Here is a 22,606-nt window from a genome sequence, read left to right on the forward strand (position 1 = left end):
TGTCAAAGATTGTCAATAGTGTAAAGCAAAATCTGACGAACAAGTCCCTTCGGGGGGAGTCGGGACATCCTATAAAATTAGAATGATATAGAGAAGATTAGGATGGTCCATGTGCAAGGATGACATGCAATCGAGAAAATATGAGGAACTAATGCTTGCTCCAAAGTCCAAACCCATGAAGACTCGGCCTAATTCTTATTCTTTCTTTCTTCATCAATATTTTATTTAAGGATATTGTTTGCCTCCCTTACAAGGAGATACTCCTCATTTTTGCAAATTACAGTTTGACACATATACAAAAATAATTCATCAAAAATTCAAAAAGAAAAACTTATGCACACATGTCACACTGCTCTTAGTAAGAATACAGAAGCTCCTACTTAGAGCACTTCCATCGTTGCAGTTTGGCTCGGGTAGGAGGGGGCCCAAGCCCCATGTTGTGCTTCAAGCGAGCTTTAGCAGCCCGGGCAGGAGGTGGGTCCCAGCAAACTGAGCAAACCCAAAGGCAAAACGAGCCCGAGCTTGTGCATGGGGGCTGCTGATGTCAGCAACGAAAAAAATTATTAAAAAATGGAAAATTTTCTTTAAAAAATACCAAAAATACAGAATTTTTTTTTCAATAAATACCTAGCCATATTCTTCACTTCCTACACCAAAACTTTATACAAATTCCTCTCCTCATATCTCTTGTGAATAGTAGTTGCCCTTGGGTTGCCATGACAATGGGTGGAAACACAACAAGCCTTTTGTAAGGGCTATCATTATTCATGTGAATGGTAACAGCCCTTATTTTGCACTTACCTTTTGCCATGACAAATGAGTGGAAGTGTTCTTAATAAAGAGGAAGTATTCTCCAGGCCTGTCAAATTTTGTGCTAAAATTTTGAATCTTATGGAACTTGACAAAAGTTCCTTGTTTAATTTGATTCTCTTTCTTCCACATTATTTGACTGGACCTCTCGAATCTATCCACTTGAGCACACATCCATGCCATGGTATGTAATGGCCAACGCCAAAGCACCAAACCATAATGCCCATCATAGAAGACACTGTTCCTGTTTGCAGGAGGAGGCTCTCTCAACAAAACAGCTAATAACATAAAAACAAATCCAATCATTCAACAAAAGTATAAAGGAAAAACTGATAGAGAGAGAGAATTGTACATCAACAAGCACAACTTTTGCACCCGTATCGAATTGTAATTTTTTTTATTTATGAAAGAATTGTAATTTGTGTATATGGAAGAATGACTCCTTTTAAGTAAATAGTCGGATATTTCATCTATTTCTTAATCAGCTTCGACACAGGGCTTTTCAATGCTTGTGTTTCTTTCCGTGTTGGTACCGTGTTTATGTTGAAAGCAACCTCATTTAAACGTTTAAGTGTGTTGGATTTGAACTTGATAACGATTTTCTGCATTTTGTCTTTCCAATTTTTCAGAAAGCATACGGATATTTGTATGTATTTTCTTCCACTAGCCAAAGGCCCCAAACAAACACAAAGCTCTGGCTCTTGCATGTGTAATGTCTAAGGTACATGTAATGTTTTCTTTTTGTACAAGTCGCAACCACTTCATTTATGTGGACATCTACCATGTTTTTGACTTGAATCTCCCCATTCAACGGGACACAGACGACCCCATTTTGAGCTCATGGCCCTTTCTATGGAGGGCTACAGAAATTCTCATTTCTCTTTGTCCTTACTTTTTGTTCTCTTTTGTCGTTTGGATTGAATTTTCCCAAAGACAGCAGCATGTGATTGTTGTTGTCAGCCATGTAACGACATGTGGCAAGGAAACTAAACTACAACCTTTTGGATTTGTCTTGCCGTTCGGCCAGAAGAATATGATTTTGAATTGGGCCGGTTCAGGTTCAAATATTTTAGAAACAGTTAATTGTGTTTAGTTCTCATATCTACGTAGTAGCATAGTGGCTTGGTTTATTTTAGTTCTCCATTGATTTTCTTTTGTTATACATTCGATATTGGGAGAGGGGTTTTCTCACATACACACACTGAGAAAGGAGTCCGAATATGAGATATTTGCAAGTCAAGGACCTAGACCCCGTTGACGTTTCTCCATCGAAAGACATGCCAAGAGAAATTAATTGTGTCATGTTCAATTATTCCTTTAAAAAAAGTGACAAATTCCATAGCCTTCCCAAAGTCTTCCTTCCCCTCTGCGTTCAAATTATAATGCAGAGACATTGATTTACTGAAAATAGGCCAGAACGATGCCCTGGTTATAAGGGAACCCTCCACTCAATTCAAGTTGCCAATGTTGTTGGACAAACCATGTTGTGGGGCTATCTCTGCCTCATTTCATGTCTCTAGTACATGAATGAGTAGTAGTTTGTCGTAAATAATATATAATATTATTGTTATTTTAATAATAATAATGATAATCTCACTCACAATTTTATAATGAATTCATATCCCCATCAAGAAAATAAAGAGCAGGATTGTCACTAAAGTCAACCACATTTTCTGCTTTACAGCTACTACATTGAATGAAACCCTACTTATTGTAAGCTTTGTTGAATTAACCTACTACCTCATGAAGTAAAATACAATGTAATAGAAAGTTGTTGAATATTAATCTACTTCTAAATGCACTTTTTCAAATGGAATCTTGTTATATGGAACTGTAGAAAGGAAAATCCTTAGAGGAAGAATAATAATAACTATGTATTAAATTCATTTAGAAATGTTTTAGTTAACATTATATACTTGCTTGATCGGATTATTAGCAAAACACAAGTCATATTATGTGGTTTCAAATTATCGATTATAAAAAGGAAAACGTTACATGGTATTTAATTATTTCAAATGATACTACTTGCATCCTTCTCTAAAAGGAGATACTTCTCATTCATGCAAATCACAGTTTGTCATATGTGTAAACTTAATTCATAAAAAATACAAAAAGAAAAACTTCTACACATGAATTTAGGAGTTCCTACTTACAGGGAAAGGAGGGAAGTATTTTTCTAGACCATAAAAAATCGAACTATTTGTTGGAGTCTTGACATATTATTTTGGTTACATTAGAAGGAATTGATCCCTTAACCGTTGCCATATATTGCATTCTTTTATATGGACGAGGGCAGGGACATGGTCACCATCCTACTTATGACCCATTAGGGCATTAAGTCATACAATAACCAGAAGGCATTTCAAGGGGGTCATATATGAAACCACAAACCTCATGAATTATGATGAAGGATTAAGATCCATATATATATATATATATATCATGACATGGAGCCTAGGGTTTTCAATAGTAAAGTGAGAGGGCCCAAGTCACAAACGAAAAAGCAAAGTATGGATATAGACATGTGACCTCATGTGATTTTGGATGGTGACATTGTTTTCGGCTGCCTTGTCATGCAAATCCCTTTTGTAATAACTAGCAAGAGAGCTTTTAGAAGGAGCTAAGCCAAAAAGGAAAGTGATTGCAGAGAAATGCTTTTGGGGTGCCCCATGTCAAAGGATTTGCAGCATTTCAGGCGGAAGTCAAGGGATTGAATATGTATTAGTGATAGTCATTGTTTAGGTGAAGAAACTTCCCAAAAAAAAAAAAAAGTCATTGTTTTGGGCAATTATTCTGGACAGTGTCCTAATGGATATGTCATTATTCTTAGTGGTCCAGCTAAGCACATGCTATAATCTAATATGCACAGTTATTGGATAAATTCTTTTTAAATTGGTAATGTTTTTGTTGTACTTTGGTACTTTGCATTGAATCACACTCTGATAAGATTAACTGCACTAAACTGGATTGTATTGTATTATACAATCTAAGACTGAAGGTTGAGTACATAATTAGAATGTGTTATCTGGCATCCGGGTAGCTAGAATAGTGAAATGACAGAATCCAAACTCACTTGTATAGTTGTAATTTATAAGTGGGTTATCGAAAGAAATCACATTGTTGGAGTCACTTCACAATCTGGTTCAACAATTTGAACCGTCTAAGAGCATCCATAGTGGGGGGGTGTATATGGGGGTGTATGTTAAATATACACCCCGAGTCACCGGAATCGTCTCCAATGGTGAGATGTAAATGGATGTAAATATACATCACCACCATGGGGATGTAAAATAAAATGTATATTTACATCCATTTTTATGTCCCTTGCAGGTGGGACCCACCCGAGAAAAGAGAAGAAAAATGAAGAAAAGTCAACATAAAAGGCTGGGACCCACAGCTACACCCCCGAATTTACACCCCCCACTGGAGTAAAAAACTTATTTACACCCCCGGATGTGTAAAGGGGATGTAAAAGTGGCTTTACACCCCCGAATTTACACCCCCCCTGTGGATGCTCTAAAGTTTAGACAATATATGTATATTAAAGAAGCATTTCTATAAAAACTGAAAATCATTTGTCCATTTGATTATCATTGGGAACAGTTTGGATTCATTGTGTTTGTTCATTAACAAGATTTGAACCTACATGCGGTCCCTTTGACAAAAATTTAAATGGATCCCTCAAAGAGTCAAACTAGTAATTTCAACTACTAAGATCACACAAAAATTCTCTTTTTCGGTCAATGAGCACAAAAAAAGATTAGTTTAAAGAAATAAGAAAGATTTTCCATGTCCAAGAAGATAATATATACTCATTTAAGATGGAAAATTTCATTAGTGCGCTTACAATTTCAATGGTTTTTTTTTTTCCCAGATGTGATACCAAATCCCTATATTATTTAGTTGTTTACTTGTCACACCCCGGATCCGGGGGTAGGCGGAAACCCCACGCCCGGTGCATGAGTAAAATAAAATAAAATAAAATAAAGATAAATACAAAGAAAACCGAAACATGGGTTTGAAATAAACTTCTCTTATAAAAATAGCTCCCAAAATCTTACAACTTTACAATTAATAAATAAATCTCTATCACTCTCATCTAATTCAGCCTCAACTGGTTTAGTCCTTGTCTTGCTCACTAATTCATCTAAAAAATTAAACATGGTGAGGGATGAGCAACCACCGCTCAGTAGGGACATGAGACCTTACCACAATAGATTGATATAACTAAATTAAGTGACATGCAATCACACAACGAAATATCATATTAATAATATTAATGCATGAATGAGCTTCAATTCTACTCCCGTTAATTCATATAACTGGACAAGTAGACATGCACGTCCCATACCATGCTTATACCACTTGGTCCCCAATGCCGATTTATATGAACTAACACCTATCTCAATTATCCCATAATTTCCCCTTTTGTTAGTCATCTTGTCTAACTTCCTGTCGCTAGTCCCGAATCACCCAATAAAAACCATGTGCACTGTGGGATCCCTGAGACTTGGTACCTGCCGAGAGTTAGACTCAACTATACAAAAGATCCTTCCCATTACCCTCTTTTCCATACTTTCTTTATCAACCCAATATCAAGGATAATAATCAAATTATAATATCACGCATAATATATTGTTCACAAAATTTAATTAAATCAATCTCTGCAAAAGGCCCCCAAGAAACCCCTACCTCGATTCCAAAGTATAACTCCAAATTAGTAAAACACAAGCAAACCTCTCTATCTCCTCCAATATCATATTTCCTTGCATCTCTCTTTCAATTTGTCTTTCCCATATTTCTTTCCTTCTTTTTCTTCTTCTTCTTCTTCTTCTTCTTCTTCTTCTTCTTCTTCTTCTTCTTCTTCTTCTTCTTCTCTCTCTCTCTCTCTAAAAGAACTATCATCGTCTCATGCAAACTTACAAATACTTCATAACTTGGTTGAAATGAGAATGAAAAACAAGGGAATGAAATAGTCTATTTATAGTGTAGTGAAGACAATAGCTACAGTACAAGATAATATCAATACTTATGTAAGAACTTAATCTCCAAGTAATAAATCAATATGGCCTTGCACTCCAAGTCAAAAATAGATAAGAAAAGAATTATGAAGACACGTTGTGGTGACTTCAATCCTATTCTAGTTTCTTCATGGTGAGTTGACAAGCCTACTAGCATGCTTTGTTGACACCTAACTACCTATTCAAGAATCATTTTACTAATGAAAGTAATACATATAGAATAAGATATATATAATACATACATATATATATATATATAATAGAATAGGATAATGTAATAGAAGTAGATAAATATTTATTACGTAAAACTATATATATATATATATAACAATTATTTTTGTTTAATCATCATTTAAGAAAAATGGACTCTCACATTACTCGAGCCTCTTGTTTTAATTACTTGATCCTTATTAATTGAGGGTGTAACCATGTAAGACCTCGTTTGGTTCATGGAATGAATTTGAGGGGAAATTACTTCCCATGTCATTTCCCAAAGGATGGGAAATGGAGATTCCTTTTCCATGTTTGGTAATCTTGAGAAAGTAACCAAGAAATACCACTTTATTTCCTTTCACATGTTTGGTTTGTGTAGGAATGTAAAACAAAGTTTGTTTAATTTTTCAATTATACCCATATGAAATCAAATAAAAAAAGAATGCATTTAATGCTATATTGTAATTCTAAATTGTTAATGGGGACAATATGATCATGAAAAAGTGTATTTAGTGTCGGCTCATTTTCCCAAACTTTCCCATGAGGAGGAAAACAAAACATGGTAAAGCAATTGATTTCCCGTCTCCAAGCCTCCTTTCCCATAAACCAAATGGGGCCTAATACTCATCTCCTACTCTTCCGCAAATTGATGAGGCACGGAGATGGTTCAGTGAGGAGGAAGCAAGGACAATATTTTATATGCTAGTTAGTCAAAGGGGATGTTCGGATAAATTAATATGACACTTTACAACAAAAAAAAAGTATATTGTTAAATTCGGGTATGAAATAGCGGCGGATCTTCGCCGCAATGGAGAACTAGGGCGGAAAGGAGAAGGTGAGAGTAGTAATAGGAAGTAGAAGAAAGATTTCTGGAAAAGAGTATGGTGCTTAAAGATGCCACCCAAATTACGATCCTTTATGTGGATGGGGGTTGTCACGCCCCAACCCACGGGTTTACGTAACCTTGGATTAAGACGTGATTCATACCTTAATTATAGAATTTAATAAAAACTATAACTAAAATGTAAAGAAACAATTAAATAAATAAAGTAAATATTTCACATAGAATATTCAGGGAAAAGACAACATTTGAAATCTTGAAATTGTTACATTATTTTACAAGTCAGAACTACTCAAGAGTTCACTAAAAGAGTAGCTCATTATTTATCCACAAGCTATATACACAGTACACTCTTATAAATATGCCAAAATCATCACAAGCTCTAGATTTCAGGTTCGGTATCTGTAAAATCTATTAGGGGGTGAGCGAAACCACAGCTCAATAAGGACATAAACCTTTTTACAGGAAATTGATATAATTAAATTAAGTGACATACGAGACACAACCAAATATCACATTATTAATAATAATGCATGAGTGCTGAAATTGGCACTTAGGTGACGAAGGGTAAATTAAATGACACTCAAACAAAAAACACAACAAACTTCACACACTTTAGACCTTGACCAATACTCAGACATGAATAATCACAACCAAGAACATGCACAGAGCATATCAATATGTACCTGCAAGCCTAGAGAATTACTAGTGACAACCTAGGCACTCAGAAGGACCCGTCAATCTAGGCATCCCCTGTGCTAGCAACAACTATGGTGAAAGTGTGTGAAAGCATCATAATCAAGTAAGCATCAGACAGCAGAAAAAGATGACTAGTCAACTGCAAGAACACGAACCCAAAAATACATGTGATGACTAGTCAACTGTCAAGAACACAAACCCAGAAAATTCAGATTTGCAAACCAGAAATTTGTTCACCCAGAAACCCGACATTGGGAAAAACTGGGGGTCATCAACCAACCAGGCAATCCACTAAGTCGAAAAAGATTTTTACAAAGGAACACAAGTAAGCTCAAGAAAAACCTGGATCTATTTAGGAAGATGAGCTATACATCCTTTGTGCAATCTTCTTCTCCAACTTAGCAAAGCTTCAAGCTCAGTTCTTCATGGCAATGGCAGCTCCTTCTCTAGCTCTTTCATCCCATGGCACTAGCTTGCAAGCTCTAACTCAGACTGAAACCAAAATTGGGATTCAAAGGAGAATGACCAATTCCTTCAAGAAACCATACTCTTGAAGAAATCAATCTTGAATCTGACCTAGATATAAATGAGAGTGTTTTAATTAGCTAGATGCAAATTTTCATTTTTCAAATGCAGTTTTCAAAAAGAAACAATTTGGAAAACTCAAAGATGAAAAATATGAGGATGACTCTTGAGGAAGAGCGAAAGTTTACAAAGAAACTTTCCAAAACTTACCTACAAAAGTGACGGCTTCCAATTGAGGAATGCATTGCCTTTTACACAAAAATTCATAGGTTAGAATCGTACAAGGCAGTAGGGAATTTCGCAGAATAGGACAAAATAGATGGGTAGAGTCCGGCTGGAAACAGTGAGCTGGAAATCTCACTGAGGCAGAGGTTGACTAGTCATACAAAGGAAAGATGACTAGTCATAATCTTCAGAAGTTAGAAAATGCAATGTAATGCAATGCAAGATTTACCTTTTGTCGAACCCATTGTTGTCCATCATAATGTAGCCAAATAAGCATACCTAGAGATGTAATTCTTAATCTAAACTAGAGCTTGAGAAAATACAATGATTGTCCTATTACAAAATTGTCAAGGGAAGCCAAAAGAAATACTCAAAATGCATACATTAACAATCTCCCCCTTTTTGGCTATCCTTGACAACACACTCTCTAAATACACTCAACCCAAAACCAAACCTAAGGAGATGAAATGAAGCACCTGCACAACAACAACTAAACTCCCAGGCACAAGACAAACATATTATATCACAGAAATGTTAATTTTAAGCAATATGCAATATGTGCAATAAGGGGGTTGAGAGTGTTCTCCCCCTTGTTGATAAGGAAAGAGCAAAAAGGTAATTACAGAGAAACAGTAATTAAGTGAATTAAACACAAGTCACATAATCAAATTTGAACATTATGCACATAGCACAGGATGATTACACAGCAAATAGCACTTGTTCAAAACAGTACAAAAACAACTCGCCATATCCAAGTGCACAGACTACCCAAAATAAAAAAGATCCCCACAATGTGATTACAAAATATACCACCCAAACAGTCCAAAAATGCTCCCCCTAAATGCGATAAATGCAGAATAGGCGAGACAAGATATAAGAGACCAGAGGATGCAAGTTACAATGCATAAGACCTTTCATTTATAAATAAGAAATCTACTCTTAATCTAATCCCGTTAATTCATATAACTGGACAAGCAAACCTGCACGTCCCATACCATACTTATACCACTTGGTCATGAATGCCCATTTATATGAACTAACACCCATTTCAGTCATCCCATAATTCCCATTTTGTTAGTTATCTTGTCTAACTCCCTTTCGCCAGTCCCGAATCACCCAATAAAAACCATGTGCACTGTGGGATCCCTGAGACCTGGTACCTGCCAAGAGTTAGACTCAACTACACAAAAGACTATTTCCATTACCATCATTTCCATCAGTATTTTCTCCATCCAACATCTTCAACTAATTTCCATGACATGATATAATTATCCATTTCACATATCCATATATTCCACAACAATGTAGCTATTTAAAATATCACTAATGCATATATAATTATGCCAACATTGGTCAAATAGTTAAGAGTACGTAAATACACCCAATACAAGGAATGTCAATCAAACTGTACCACGCATAATATAATGCTCATGAAATTTAATTAAAACAATCTCTGTAAAAGGCCCCCAAGAAACCCCTACCTTGATTCCAATGTTTTTACAACGTAAGATAACTCTACAATCCAACACCTTGAGTTCCTCCAAAGTCTTTCTTGTTCTACCAACACTTTCTAATATTTTTCCTCTTCTTTCTTTTCTCTATCACTTTCTTGTTCTATCACGTACTACCATTCATGTTGTAAAAAATAAGTTAAGGGAATGGTCCCTATTTATAGTACAAATAAAAGTTGGCTAAAGGTGAGATAGAAGGGGAATGTCAACATTTCAAGTAGGTGGTGTCAATTGGCATGTGCATATGATTGTAATGTTGCTAGCTATAAAAAATTAGAGCAGGAGGTGTTCAAAGCTAAGCAAATTCAAGATATATAGATGACAACTCACAAGGTGATAGCGCTCCTAGCTTAGCTATAAATAAATGGACATGTCTATCCCTAATATGAATCAAAGTTGATCACTCCAATCCTTTAAACTTAGCCACCAAATATCAATAACATACAGGAGGTGCAATGATATTAAAACATATTTGGATATGTATTTAAAGTATATATTTATTAATGATAATATTCCTGAAAGTATAACATGTACCAAGACAATTATATATAAGTTATGTAACAAAATATTTATTTTCCTAAAATATAATATATATATATATATATATATATATATATATATTTTTTTTTTTAAAATCCAGGACTTCACAAGGGTGTTCCAACTCTCTTGCAGTATGCGATAACCTACGGCATCAGCACGTTTTAGTCGATAATAAATGTGGGATTTGTGGTCAGGAAGGGAAGACCCAAATTCGTGATTTTACTGGGTGGATGATGCAAGCTGGAGGTCAAGGAGACATGCGGTATGGATCAACTCTCGTTGCTGAGGTTGTGCTATTAGTTCAGTTTTGTTAGCTTATCAACAGGGTGGTTTCTCTTGAGTGGCGGTTGAGTCTGATTCCCAAGTGGCCATACATATGGTGAATGGGGACCGGCCGGTGGATGTGGAGGTGGAGAGCAAGGACAGAACTACACTATGGCTAGAGTGGGTGGGCTCTAGCCTAGTGCAAAGTTTGGGAAAAAATAAATTTAATACTAATGTTTAGGCACTACACCTCATTTTACAAAAATTAGCCCAATCCATCTAAGCAAAAATTAGCATGTCCTATCCAAACAAATCTCCAGTTAGCTTCAAATTTTTTCCTATGAGAAAATAAATGGAATTTTATTTAGATCCTTACTCATATAAGAAATAATAGCCCACCTATATAAAAATTTCTAGTTCAGGCCTTGGTGGAGAGTATCTTTTTCGACATCCAGGCTGCGAAATGAGAATTCCATGAAGTATTGTTTGTTTTTGCCCCTTGCAATTGTAACAAAGCTGCTCACGAGGTGGCTTCTTTTGCATGTAGGGAAGTTGATAGTTTTTATTGGGGCTTTGTCCCTCTAGCATGGTTGTTTAACACCTTGGCTGGCAATGCTAATGTAAGCAGTTGACTTCACTAAAAGTTTCCCTTTTCTTGGAAAAAAAAAAACTCATACTCTTCCGCACCGTAATAAGGTCCAGACATCCGCATAAGAGAAGAACTATATATATAAATTAATTATTGTATGATAAATCATATTATAGTGTCTACGCACAAATAAATTTGGTTAAGTCTTTGAACAATCAATATGTCTTTTGGTTGAAATGGTACAAACCAACCAATGTCTTTTGGCCATTATGCTCTCTATATATACTTTATGTTGCTAACATACCAAAATATGTCAGAAACTATGTACTCTCTCTTCTCCTCAACAATCACACAATTTTCTTATAGAATTTTGCTATTTGTAGATTTCAAACTTTGTTGTATAATAGAAGTGATTTGCCAAGAATTCGTTAGCAAACTCAATTGAGTGGGAATTAGGCGCTACAACTCCCACCACCACTGCCACTTCCAACCTCCTTTGAAATCGGGACAAAGGAAACTATTCAAATCATACCTCAAAGTCGTTTCCCATATGTCAATCTTTACAAATAAGAAAGACCATACAAGATGACAAATTTGAATTGGAGAGTTGGTCCATTGACTTAAACAACTCTATATGTTTTATGGATCCAATTTCTCTCCTAATATATATATATTTTAGAATAAACGATAGTTATTATTAGGAACAAACGAAAGTACAAAGCAATTATGGTGCCAAATATGGATAAATCTTCTCTAGTGACCAAACACAACAACATGTTGAATTGATTTAGAGAGAATCACACGCAACCCAAAAAAACACTAAAATCTTCGATTCAGCAACTATAAGCACATGTACTTAGACATGCAACACAAATCCGCCGCGCAAAGGCAGAAACGGTAAATTCGTATTGAAATTTGAAAGTTAAAAAAAATTCCTAAATAGAAAACATACCACAACAAACTCTAAAGAGTTCTTGAAAATTATTGGATTAAAACAAACTAAGAAGTAGAACCACCGCTCCACATCTGCCCAAGCAACTCGAAGAGAGTCATAGTGCCATATCAACTAAACCCATAGTGTCACATTAGCTAAACTCAAACCTGACGCAACCTAATATCTTCCCCTCTTTGCAGCTCCAAATTATGTAGAAGGCTAACAAATGGAGCTAAATCCTTGTGTGTGTGGGCCAAAAGACGGCGACTATATCATGACGACGACAACATTTCACGTCAGCTGCTTCCACATTACAAAACCTAATCTTTTCTTTTATTAAAGCTCATATTTGGTCTATAATTAAGTTGTGAATTTATTCAATTATTCCTTTTCGGACCGCCCCAAGCTGGGAGATATTTGAGTAGATTCAATTAAGCTTTGATTCGACAAGAAGATCTGTCTTACCCATTTTTACAGGTAAAGGTAAAACTTGAACTGAACTATTTCCACATTAATCTCCACAAAAAATTGTAATAGTACCATAAATCTTTTAGATAGAAAAATAAATATAGAAACAGAAAAATGCACACAGAAACAGAGTCAGACAATCACTGAACAAAGAAATAATAAAAAACTAGACTAGAAAGTAAAAAAACTGATATAAATTAATAGATAGAGAGAGTGATAGAGCTAACGAAAAGAGTCAAAGGAAGTTGCAACTTTTGAAAAAGGGAAGAAAAAAAAAAGAAAGAAAAAAGAAAAGGCAAAAGAGAGAGGAAATGAATGAATGGGGGAGGCATCAGAATCATAACTCATGACATGAACACACCAAGTGCTCCTCTCTCTCCTCCACTTCCCCACTTTCTTCTTCAACACCCAACAAACTCTCTCTCTCTAGGGTTTTACTTCCACCACATCGCGTGTTGTACCATTGCCTCTACTGCACTTTTCCTACGGTTCGTACGCTACACATTCTCTCTCTCTCTCTCTCTCTCTCTAATTGTTTTTCTCTCTCCTGAATCCAACTCTGTAGAACCCAACTCTCTGATTTGCTTTTGCTTCTTTGCGTTATATAAATTTGGGATTTTTGTATGACTCTATCACTGTCTCTCATTGTCTAATCTGGTCTGATTTACTTTGTTGTTCCTTTAATTTTATTTTGTTGGTTGATTGAATTTATGGGCTTGGTTGGTGAGAAATTTAGGAGTGGAAAGTGGTTTACTTGTAGCGTATGTCATGGGTACTTTGGTGTTGAATTTGTTGGATCATAAAGTAGGATTTTTTTTCCTGTTCTGGTTGGCCTTGGAGGTTTTGGAAATGGTGAGTTGAGTTTTGGGGTTTGCTTGTCTGTTGATTGCTGTGACAATGTGAAAATAGTAACTTTGGGATGGTGGATTTGCTGTTTTTGATAAGTGTTCTTTGTTTGCGTGTGCTTTTTTAGCTGATTTAAGGGATTGTTTTGTTGTGGTTACAACTGGAAAATTGAAGTGGATGAATTTGTGCTTGGTAGGCAGATTCGATAGCTGTTTTTCCAGAACATTGTGCTAAAGCCACTTGTAGGAACAGTTAAGTAGTTATTGAATACCACATCCGAGGCATACTAATTACTAAGGGATATTGGGTATATAACCAGGCCCTATGAACCAGAGTATTAAACTTCTGCTTAGTTATTTTGGACAAGGATCTATGTTGTTCCAGTATTTCTCATTTTCTTGATCAGACATGTTCGTCTTCTGAATGAGAAAGTTACTTGGCATTGGAAACCAACTGGTGTGCATGTTTAGTTTATAATTGGTTAAAGTAGGTATACTGATTGAGGATGCGATTTCAATTATACTTGGTAAGTGACTAGTGTTCGGTTTTTTGTCAATGCAGGAAACCTGCATTCCTCAATGCGGTAAACAATGATACATGGATATAGAGATGTTTCTGTGAGACTCTTATTTGATGAATTTTGTTCTCTTTAGTTTAGTAGCTGGGAGATAAAATGCATACTTAAAAAGACTGGGTTGCGTGGGTTGACATTAGTTGAGTGAACGAAATGGAGTTTGTAAGGTCTTGGTTAAAAAAATTGAAGTCCAAGGAGAAGGTGAAGTCCTCAAAGAACAAGGATACTACAGGCAATGGGAAAGAGGGGTCAAAAACACCAACGACGGAAGAAGTGCCTTCAAATGTAACCAAGCAGAAGGTTGCAGCTGCAAAGCAGTATATAGAGGATCATTACAAGAAGCAGATGAAAAGTTTGCAAGAGAGGAAGGAGCGGTATGAATTTAATAATTCTCTTTATAGTGGTTGTGTTAGACAGAGAAAACTGTCTGACACAACTTGCTAAACTACTTATTGCTTCTCTTTATAGTGGTGGTGCATGAAAACCATGAAAGCAAGTTGCCTGAGTGTTGAGTTTTCTCCATTTTCGTGACTCGGACTAACGGTAGATCATACTTTTAATACAGACGCAATGTACTAGAAAAGAAGTTGGCTGATGCTGATGTCTCCGAGGAAGAGCAAAGTAACTTGCTGAAGTACTTGGAAAAGAAGGAAACAGAATATATGCGTATTCAGAGGCATAAAATGGGTGCTGATGATTTTGAGCCACTAACGATGATAGGAAAGGGTGCATTTGGGGAGGTATATCTTTTCTTTTAATAATGTTGTACTGTATCATTTTGTCCTGTTGTATCCATGTACCGCGGCATAATTTTTACGTGATCATATTGTATTTGACCATTTCAATAGTGTTTGTAGTCTATATAGGTCATGGCTGCAAATTAAGTTCTATATATATACATGCATTTTTCCTATCTCCTCCCAGAAAAACCAGTAGAAGAAAAACCTTCTCCCTCTTCTATCCTTTTTCATTTTAAATATGACAGAGGGTATTCTGGGAGAGATGGGCAGGAGAAATTTTTTTTTTTTTAGCTCTGGTGGCATTATGGTTATGGTTTGGGAGTTTTGGCATCTGTGCGTGGGTTAGGTCACATGTCACATCAGCTCTGTTTAGCAGACCACATTACCAGGCCGGGAGTTAGTTTTCATGTCATATATTAACTGCAAAGAGTATGAAAATATGGCTTGTTGCATGTACAAGCTTAGATTGCATGGAGTTGCAACTTATTGATTCTTCTGACTGATTTTGGCATATATAACTCATCTTGAGAAACAAAAGTGGCCTTTGTTAATACATTTTGTCTTACAACATTGTAATCAACATATTGGATATTATTTTTTCTTTTGTGACCTATTTTGTTTCTCTGGTGCAGGTTAGAGTTTGTAGGGAGAAAGCAACAGGCCATGTATATGCAATGAAGAAGCTTAAGAAATCAGAGATGCTTCGTAGAGGCCAGGTATTCATTTTCCCAAACTTTTTCTTCAATCTAATATTTTTTTTTCTTTGGTGGCTTAGTGCAATAGATATCTTTCTGTTTAGGTTGAACATGTGAAAGCTGAGAGGAATCTACTTGCAGAGGTTGACAGTAATTGTATCGTCAAGCTCTATTGTTCCTTCCAGGACGAAGAGTACTTGTATCTCATTATGGAATATCTTCCCGGTGGAGATATGATGACTTTATTGATGCGCAAAGATACATTGACAGAAGATGAGGCCAGGTTTTATGTTGGGGAAACGGTCCTAGCTATTGAGTCCATTCATAAACATAATTACATTCATAGGTAAATTGATTGTAATATTATTATCTCATGGTACATATTTATATGCCTTCTTATCTTATTTTTATGTCCTATCATGAGGAATGTTCCTTTCCATGTTAATATGTTACAGGGATATCAAGCCTGACAACTTGCTGCTCGATAGAAATGGTCACATGAAATTATCGGATTTTGGATTATGTAAACCATTAGATTGCAGTAATCTCCAAGAAAAGGATTTTTCTGTGGGAAAAAATCTTAGTGGGGCTCTTCAAAGTGATGGACGCCCTGCAGCACCAAAACGTACACAACAGGAGCAATTGCAGCATTGGCAGAGAAACAGGAGGATGCTTGTAAGTTCTAGTACCATGTTCCTGATATGGCTATCATTGCTATAGTACTGACAATGTTAATACAAATCCAGCATCCTCTTGTTTAAGTCCTTACTGTGGAGGATTTGTATCCTACGCAATTACTGTAAATGTTTAAACTCAACAGACTCCATTGAGAATTTATCATTAAAAAAACCGACAAGGTTTGGGATCTACTACATGAGTCCTTTTTATGAACTACTTGGGGTCCTTATCTCGAGTAACCATATGGTTCCAAATTCCGTGTGACTTCCTATGCCTATTTACATCTCCATGTACCCCATTTCACTCTGATCTATCTCAAATAGCATTTCCTCATTTTTTTGTCTATAAAGATATGCGTAGAAATGTCATATACCTAGAGATATCTCCAGTCCATCCTTTTGGACGTCAATGTGATTTGGGGTTTTCAAACTGTTATTCATGTTGCAGGCTTATTCTACTGTTGGAACCCCGGATTATATTGCCCCAGAGGTTTTGCTGAAGAAAGGATATGGAATGGAATGTGATTGGTCAGTGTATAAGACTAGTTTTTTTTTTCTTTCAAATTTGCCTTTACATACAGCTGAGATATTGTTAATACTTTCCAGGTGGTCGCTTGGGGCTATTATGTATGAAATGCTTGTGGGGTATCCACCCTTTTATTCAGATGAGCCCATGTCAACTTGCAGGAAGGTAATTTTCAAGGGGACTAGTGTTTACTTTTCATTTGATATGCCAACATATACCAAGCTATGGCTTTAGGATATATGTGTGGTAATATTGACACTGGTGGGATGCAGTTTTGTACTCATGAATATATCATATATGGAGCTTGCTTTCTGGTGATTGGAGTGTGGCTTCAACATATCTCATAATTTCTGTCTTGCTGGTGCTTTTTGACAATTCGCCCCCCACCCCCAAAAAAAGAAAGAAAAAAGAATCACACTTTGGATTATGTCTTAATTGTTTTATTTTCTTACTCTTTATTCACCCATTCTCATTATTTTTGTCCATATTGTCGTTTATGGTTGAACAGTACCTCTTTTCTCATTTATCCAGATAGTTAATTGGAGAACTCATTTGAAATTTCCTGAAGAAGCCAAACTCTCTCCGGAAGCAAAGGATCTCATTAGTAAACTCTTATGTAATGTTGATCAGAGGCTTGGAACTAAAGGGGCAGATGAAATAAAGGTGTTGTGTGGTGTGTCCTATTCTAGATTCTCTAATTTACTGTTAGAATTGGACTGGTAACTGGTGAAATTAACTAGTTGGCCTTGTTATTTTCAGGCTCACTCCTGGTTTAAAGGCATTGAATGGGACAAATTGTATCAAATGAAGGCTGCATTTATCCCCGAAGTCAATGATGAATTGGATACCCAGAACTTTGAGAAGTTTGAAGAGGTAGATTTTAGTTTCGTATATGTATGTGTATGTGTATGTACACAGCATGATTAGCCATTCTTGGGCATGTTTTTGCTAACCCTTTCTGTCCCTTTATCCTTATTTGCTGGTGGTAGGGTGACAACCAGATTGAAAGTTCAACTAGATCTGGTCCATGGAGAAAGGTTGGTGCATATAGTTTCAGTTATATGCATTTTGATGCTGGAGCGCTGCTCTCGTAATATTTATGTCATTGTATCACATAATGCTTCTGTTGCTTGAGCATTTCGTTAGCTAATCCTGCTTTGTTTCACCTCTCTTTGGACTCTTTCCTGTTTCTGAATTTTCTTTCAAACATTGATGCTGCTTGGTTAGAAGAAATTGCTTTACCAAAACTGCAACTTCTTCAACCTTTTTCAAGAAAGTTTTTTATAAAAAAAAATTTGAATGTTTTCTTTGGAATGAATAATAATTTCCTTTTTTGATTAAACAGAATATATTAGTTCCTTTCTACGCGTGGTGGGCACTTGATTGCAGGACCCTGAGGACATTTATCATAATATAGAAGTAAATGGGTTCATGAGTTTTCCATTGAGTAATATGGTGTCTTCAGTATATGGGTTGGTCAGTGTGCCCATAATATTTAGTGTCATATTTTTAGGAAAATGAGTACTTTTGCATGATAACGAGCTATAGGAAAATAAGTACTTTTGCATGATAACGAGCTATAGGATTAACATAGGATCTATGTACTTTTTCTGAGTTGTAAATCATGTGTATCATTTTTATAATAAACAATGGTCACTGCTAATGTTTTGGTTGCTGTGTCAAATGTAGATGCTGTCTTCTAAAGATGTCAACTTTGTGGGTTACACATACAAGAACTTTGAAATCGTAAATGATAATCAATTGCCTGGGATTGGTATTACCTTCCATCCTTTTATATAGCGTATCTATGTACTCTTTTGAATCGACTTTTCTTAATTGTATGCATTAATTTTTGCAGCTGAATTGAAGAAGAAGAGCACAAAATCTAAGCGGCCTTCCATCAAGTCCCTTTTCGGTAAGATATTCTAATAAGTTGTTTTCCTCGCTCATATGAAATAGTATCCATCATGTGCTGCAAAGAGTGAAGTGATACATATTGTGAATTCTGAAACTGAATGGTTCATTTATTTAATATGTTTGCTTTTTATAACCTAAGTGTTTGCTTTTTCTTATTGTTCTGGAACATGTGCTAGAATCCTTTAATTTTCTTTGGCATAGTCTCCAAAACATAAGGACATTATTTGTTTTGTCGACAGATGATGAGTCCGCTATGGCTGCCAATCAACCTGCTCAAGGAAGCTTTATGAAGCTCCTCCCTCCCCAACTAGAAGCCCCTGAGAAACAGAGTGAATCCCAATGATGTGCACTAGTTTCTCTCATAACTTCCAGTGGCTGTAGAGTTCCAACCAAAGAGAATGTTTTTTCGGTGATTAATTTATCTTTAGATCGGGGCAAAGGCCTCAGAAACCAATGGTTTGGCATATTAGTTAGTTCTTGGGTCTGGGTCTGGTCTGCTATGTTGCTTTTTTGTCACATATTTTCTGCAAAGTATATATTCTTTGAAAATCGTTGTGTATTCTTTATTTTTACTCCCTTTGTCAAGATGCAATGTACAATTGCCACATATTTGTTCATGTATTTAACTTGTGTTGATGATTATCATACCAATGCTATATAATGAAAAGAGTAAATTGGATCATTAGTCTCTTACCTTTTACCCGACTAAATCAGTCCCTTGTAGAGGACAGCAAAACAAGAATGCCATCTAATGGTTTGGAGTGTACAGAACACAATATTTAATTCTTACTTTATTGTTGTCATTGTTTTTTCTTTTGGTCCTTTTTTCTGTTGGTCTCTGTATTATGTTGTTCATTCATTTCATTCCCCGGCTTTTTACTAGGCTTAAAAAATGGTACTTTGAAGAAACAAAATTTGTTTGCTGGAAAAAGAGTTTAAATCCAACATGAAAAAGATAATGAAAGACGTGAATTTGGCAGTTGGTCATGGCAGTGAGTCTATTCCTTGCTTCAAGTTTATATCTCCCTACCCCTAGATTATGTAAGAGTAGTTTTTGACTATGTAAAAACATGAAAGAGACCATGAAAACTTAATTGAGTCGAGAGAATCAGAAAAATCCCTAATATGCTGAGTGTGGTACGTCGTAGTAGCAAACGGTTCTTCAAAATTGTTCATGGAAGACACCGCAACCGAAGTATACATCTAATCTCGGGGAAGCGATCAAAGAACCCAAAACAACAATGCTTGTAGCCAGCCTCATTAACAAAAACCCAATCACCAAGAACCTGCAAAACCCATGTGCTCCATCCAAACACTGCTCAAAACCCTCTTCAAGAACCCCAGCACCATTAAATCCCAGTCCCAGGCCAAACAGCTCCATGCCCAAATCCTCAAAACCAAAGGCCCTTCACCTCCTGACCTGTCCTTTGTGCTCTCTGTTTACTCAAACTTGAACCTCTTACATGACTCCCTCACTCTCTTCAACACCTTCCATTCTCCTCCCACCACTCTTGCATGGAAGTCCATTATTAGATGCTACACTTACCATGGCCTCTGCCGCCATTCCTTGGCTTCCTTTGTAGAAATGAAGGCTCTTGGCATATACCCAGATCACAATGTGTTCCCTTCTGTGCTTAAATCATGCACATTGATTAAGGACTTGAGGTTTGGTGAGTCAGTTCATGGGTGCATTGTTCGGTTTGGTATGGATTGTGATTTATATACATGTAATGCTCTTATGAATATGTACGCCAAGTTAGAGGCTTTGGCTGAGACTGGTGGGCAGAGGTTTAGTGCGCCCAAGTTGTTTGATGGAATGCCTCAACGAAATCAAGTTAGTAAATTTGGGAGTGATTTAGGTAGTTCTATGGAATTGAGTGGTAGAACTGTGTCTTTGGAGGTAGAAAGTGAGGGAAGGATGCTACTTTCGGATGGGAATGCAAAGAGGGAAGTGGGTGGTGGTGACACTTTGTATAGTAGTCAATCAAATAAACTGAGTAATAAGTTGCAGGTGCAGGTAATGGGCATTGACAGGAATGTTAATTTGATTTCATCTAGAGAGGCATCTCCTCAAATTGACGCATACCGGGAAGTTGATGATAAATTTAATTGGGACGTTAATAAGGTTTTTATGCATAAGGAAGGCAAAAGAGGTACCAAAGTGGATAGCGTGAGAAAGGTCTTTGACTTGATGCCAAAAAGAGATATTGTTTCCTGGAATACAGTGATTGCGGGGAATGCACAGAATGGGATGTATGAAGAAGCTTTAGCAATGGTCAGAGATATGGGGAATGCCAACTTGAAGCCTGATTCTTTCACTTTGTCTAGCGTCCTTCCAGTTTTTGCAGAATATGTAGATGTTATCAAGGGAAAGGAGATTCATGGGTATGCAATAAGACATGGGTTTGATGCAGATGTATTCATAGGGAGTAGCTTAATTGACATGTATGCAAACTGCAATCGAATTAAAGATTCGCTTCGGGTGTTCAACCAGCTACCTAAGCGTGATGCCATTTCATGGAACTCAATCATTGCAGGTTGCGTGCAGAATAGTATGTTTGATGAAGGACTGATATTCTTTCGGCAGATGTTGATGGGTAAGATTAAGCCTGTGCCAGTATCCTTTTCAAGTACCATTCCAGCTTGTGCTCACTTGACAACACTTCATCTAGGGAAGCAGCTCCATGGATATATAATTAGGGGGGGATTTGAGGACAATGTGTTCGTAGCGAGCTCACTGGTGGACATGTATGCCAAATGTGGTAACATTAGGATAGCGAGGTGGATTTTTGATAAAATGGAGCGACATGACATGGTGTCATGGACAGCCATGATTATGGGATATGCTTTGCACGGTCATGCCCCTGATGCTTTTTCCTCATTTGAGCAGATGGAAGGAGAGGCAGTAAAACCTAACTATGTCTCCTTCATGGCTGTATTGACCGCATGTAGCCATGCTGGATTGGTAGACAAAGCTTGGAAGTATTTTAATAGCATGACTAAAAAATATGATATTGCTCCTGGTATAGAGCACTATGCTGCTGTTGCAGATGTTCTTGGTAGAGCTGGAAGGTTGGAGGAAGCTTATCAGTTTATCTCTAGCATGCATATAGAACCAACAGGAAGTGTATGGTTAACATTGTTGGCTGCTTGTAGAGTTCACAAGAATGTTGAATTGGCTGAGAAGGTTGCTGAGAAAATATTTACAGTTGATCCCGAGAACATGGGAGCTTATGTGCTGTTGTCAAACGTATATTCTGCTGCTAAGAGATGGAAAGATGCAGTGAAAGTGAGAACCTGTATGAGGGATAAGGGCTTGAAAAAGAAGCCAGCCTGCAGCTGGGTTGAAGTTAAAAACAAGGTTCATGCTTTTGTGGCAGAAGATAAATCCCACCCATATTATGATCATATAATTGAGGCTCTAGATGTCATTTCGGAGCAGATGGAACGAGAAGGGTATGTGCCCAACACAAATGAGGTGCTCCATGATGTTGAGGAGGAGCAAAAGAAGTACTTATTGTACCACCACAGTGAAAGGCTTGCCATAGCATTTGGCATCATCAGCTCTCCTGCTGGGGCAACAATTCGAGTAACGAAGAACATTCGGGTGTGCGTGGACTGCCACGCAGCAATAAAATTTATGTCAAAGATCGTCGGAAGAGAGATGATTGTCAGGGATAATAGCAGGTTTCACCATTTCAAGGATGGAGAGTGTTCCTGTGGCGATTACTGGTGAGATAAACAATGAGATCATGCCAACTTAATTAAAGGCATCTTTTGCCAGACTCATAGTCATTGACACATTTAGGACAAGAGGAGGAATGTTTAGGGAGCAACACAAATTAGGTAAATTATTTTTTTGCAGTCATAATCTGTACAAAAAATTGAGTTTGAAATTCATAAATTTCTATTTATTACAATTACAATTTTACTTGATGAGGGTTGTATGATATGTTCATTATCAATGTCATGAGATTTACATATTTTCTCA

At 36.6% G+C, this 22,606-nt stretch overlaps 2 protein-coding genes and 1 pseudogene across 3 annotated transcripts; all 3 read left to right on the plus strand.

Moving 5' to 3' along the window:
- The first annotated feature begins 43 nt into the window (after window positions 1–43).
- On the plus strand, window positions 44–157 carry LOC148297147 (U6 spliceosomal RNA; annotated as a pseudogene).
- Window positions 158–12,865: 12,708 nt separating this feature from the next.
- LOC110748963 (AGC (cAMP-dependent, cGMP-dependent and protein kinase C) kinase family protein) lies at window positions 12,866–19,297 on the plus strand. 2 transcript variants are annotated; one of them, XM_021948947.2, is made up of 14 exons: window positions 12,866–13,128; window positions 14,048–14,434; window positions 14,626–14,800; window positions 15,433–15,516; window positions 15,600–15,841; window positions 15,951–16,170; window positions 16,621–16,700; window positions 16,779–16,863; window positions 17,230–17,361; window positions 17,458–17,571; window positions 17,688–17,735; window positions 18,388–18,472; window positions 18,557–18,613; window positions 18,855–19,297. In XM_021948947.2, the coding sequence occupies exons 2-14, from the start codon at window positions 14,214–14,216 to the stop codon at window positions 18,956–18,958; spliced, it is 1,647 nt and encodes a 548-aa protein (XP_021804639.1). In that variant the 5' UTR covers window positions 12,866–13,128; window positions 14,048–14,213; the 3' UTR covers window positions 18,959–19,297. The 2 variants fall into 2 exon arrangements, with proteins under 2 accessions (XP_021804639.1, XP_088101077.1); XM_088244951.1 differs by lacking the exon at window positions 12,866–13,128 and adding an exon at window positions 13,314–13,492.
- Window positions 19,298–19,613: 316 nt separating this feature from the next.
- LOC110748962 (Tetratricopeptide repeat (TPR)-like superfamily protein) lies at window positions 19,614–22,606 on the plus strand. Its single transcript, XM_021948946.2, has one exon. It carries the CDS (start codon window positions 19,913–19,915, stop codon window positions 22,349–22,351), a length of 2,439 nt encoding a protein of 812 aa, XP_021804638.1. The 5' UTR covers window positions 19,614–19,912; the 3' UTR covers window positions 22,352–22,606.

This window comes from Prunus avium, chromosome 1 (assembly GCF_965620075.1).
Source record: "Prunus avium chromosome 1, drPruAviu1.hap1.1, whole genome shotgun sequence".
NCBI lineage: Eukaryota > Viridiplantae > Streptophyta > Magnoliopsida > Rosales > Rosaceae > Prunus > Prunus avium.

What these genes read in the sequence shown, in the direction of transcription:
- LOC110748963 (XM_021948947.2), top strand. Translation starts at nt 14,214, where the DNA reads ATGGAGTTTGTAAGGTCTTGGTTAAAAAAATTGAAGTCCAAGGAGAAG. An exon ending in GAAAGGGTGCATTTGGGGAG is followed by an intron (nt 14,801 to 15,432) that starts GTATATCTTTTC and finishes TCTCTGGTGCAG; the next exon opens with GTTAGAGTTTGTAGGGAGAA. An exon ending in AAACATAATTACATTCATAG is followed by an intron (nt 15,842 to 15,950) that starts GTAAATTGATTG and finishes AATATGTTACAG; the next exon opens with GGATATCAAGCCTGACAACT.
- LOC110748962 (XM_021948946.2), top strand. Translation starts at nt 19,913, where the DNA reads ATGTGCTCCATCCAAACACTGCTCAAAACCCTCTTCAAGAACCCCAGC.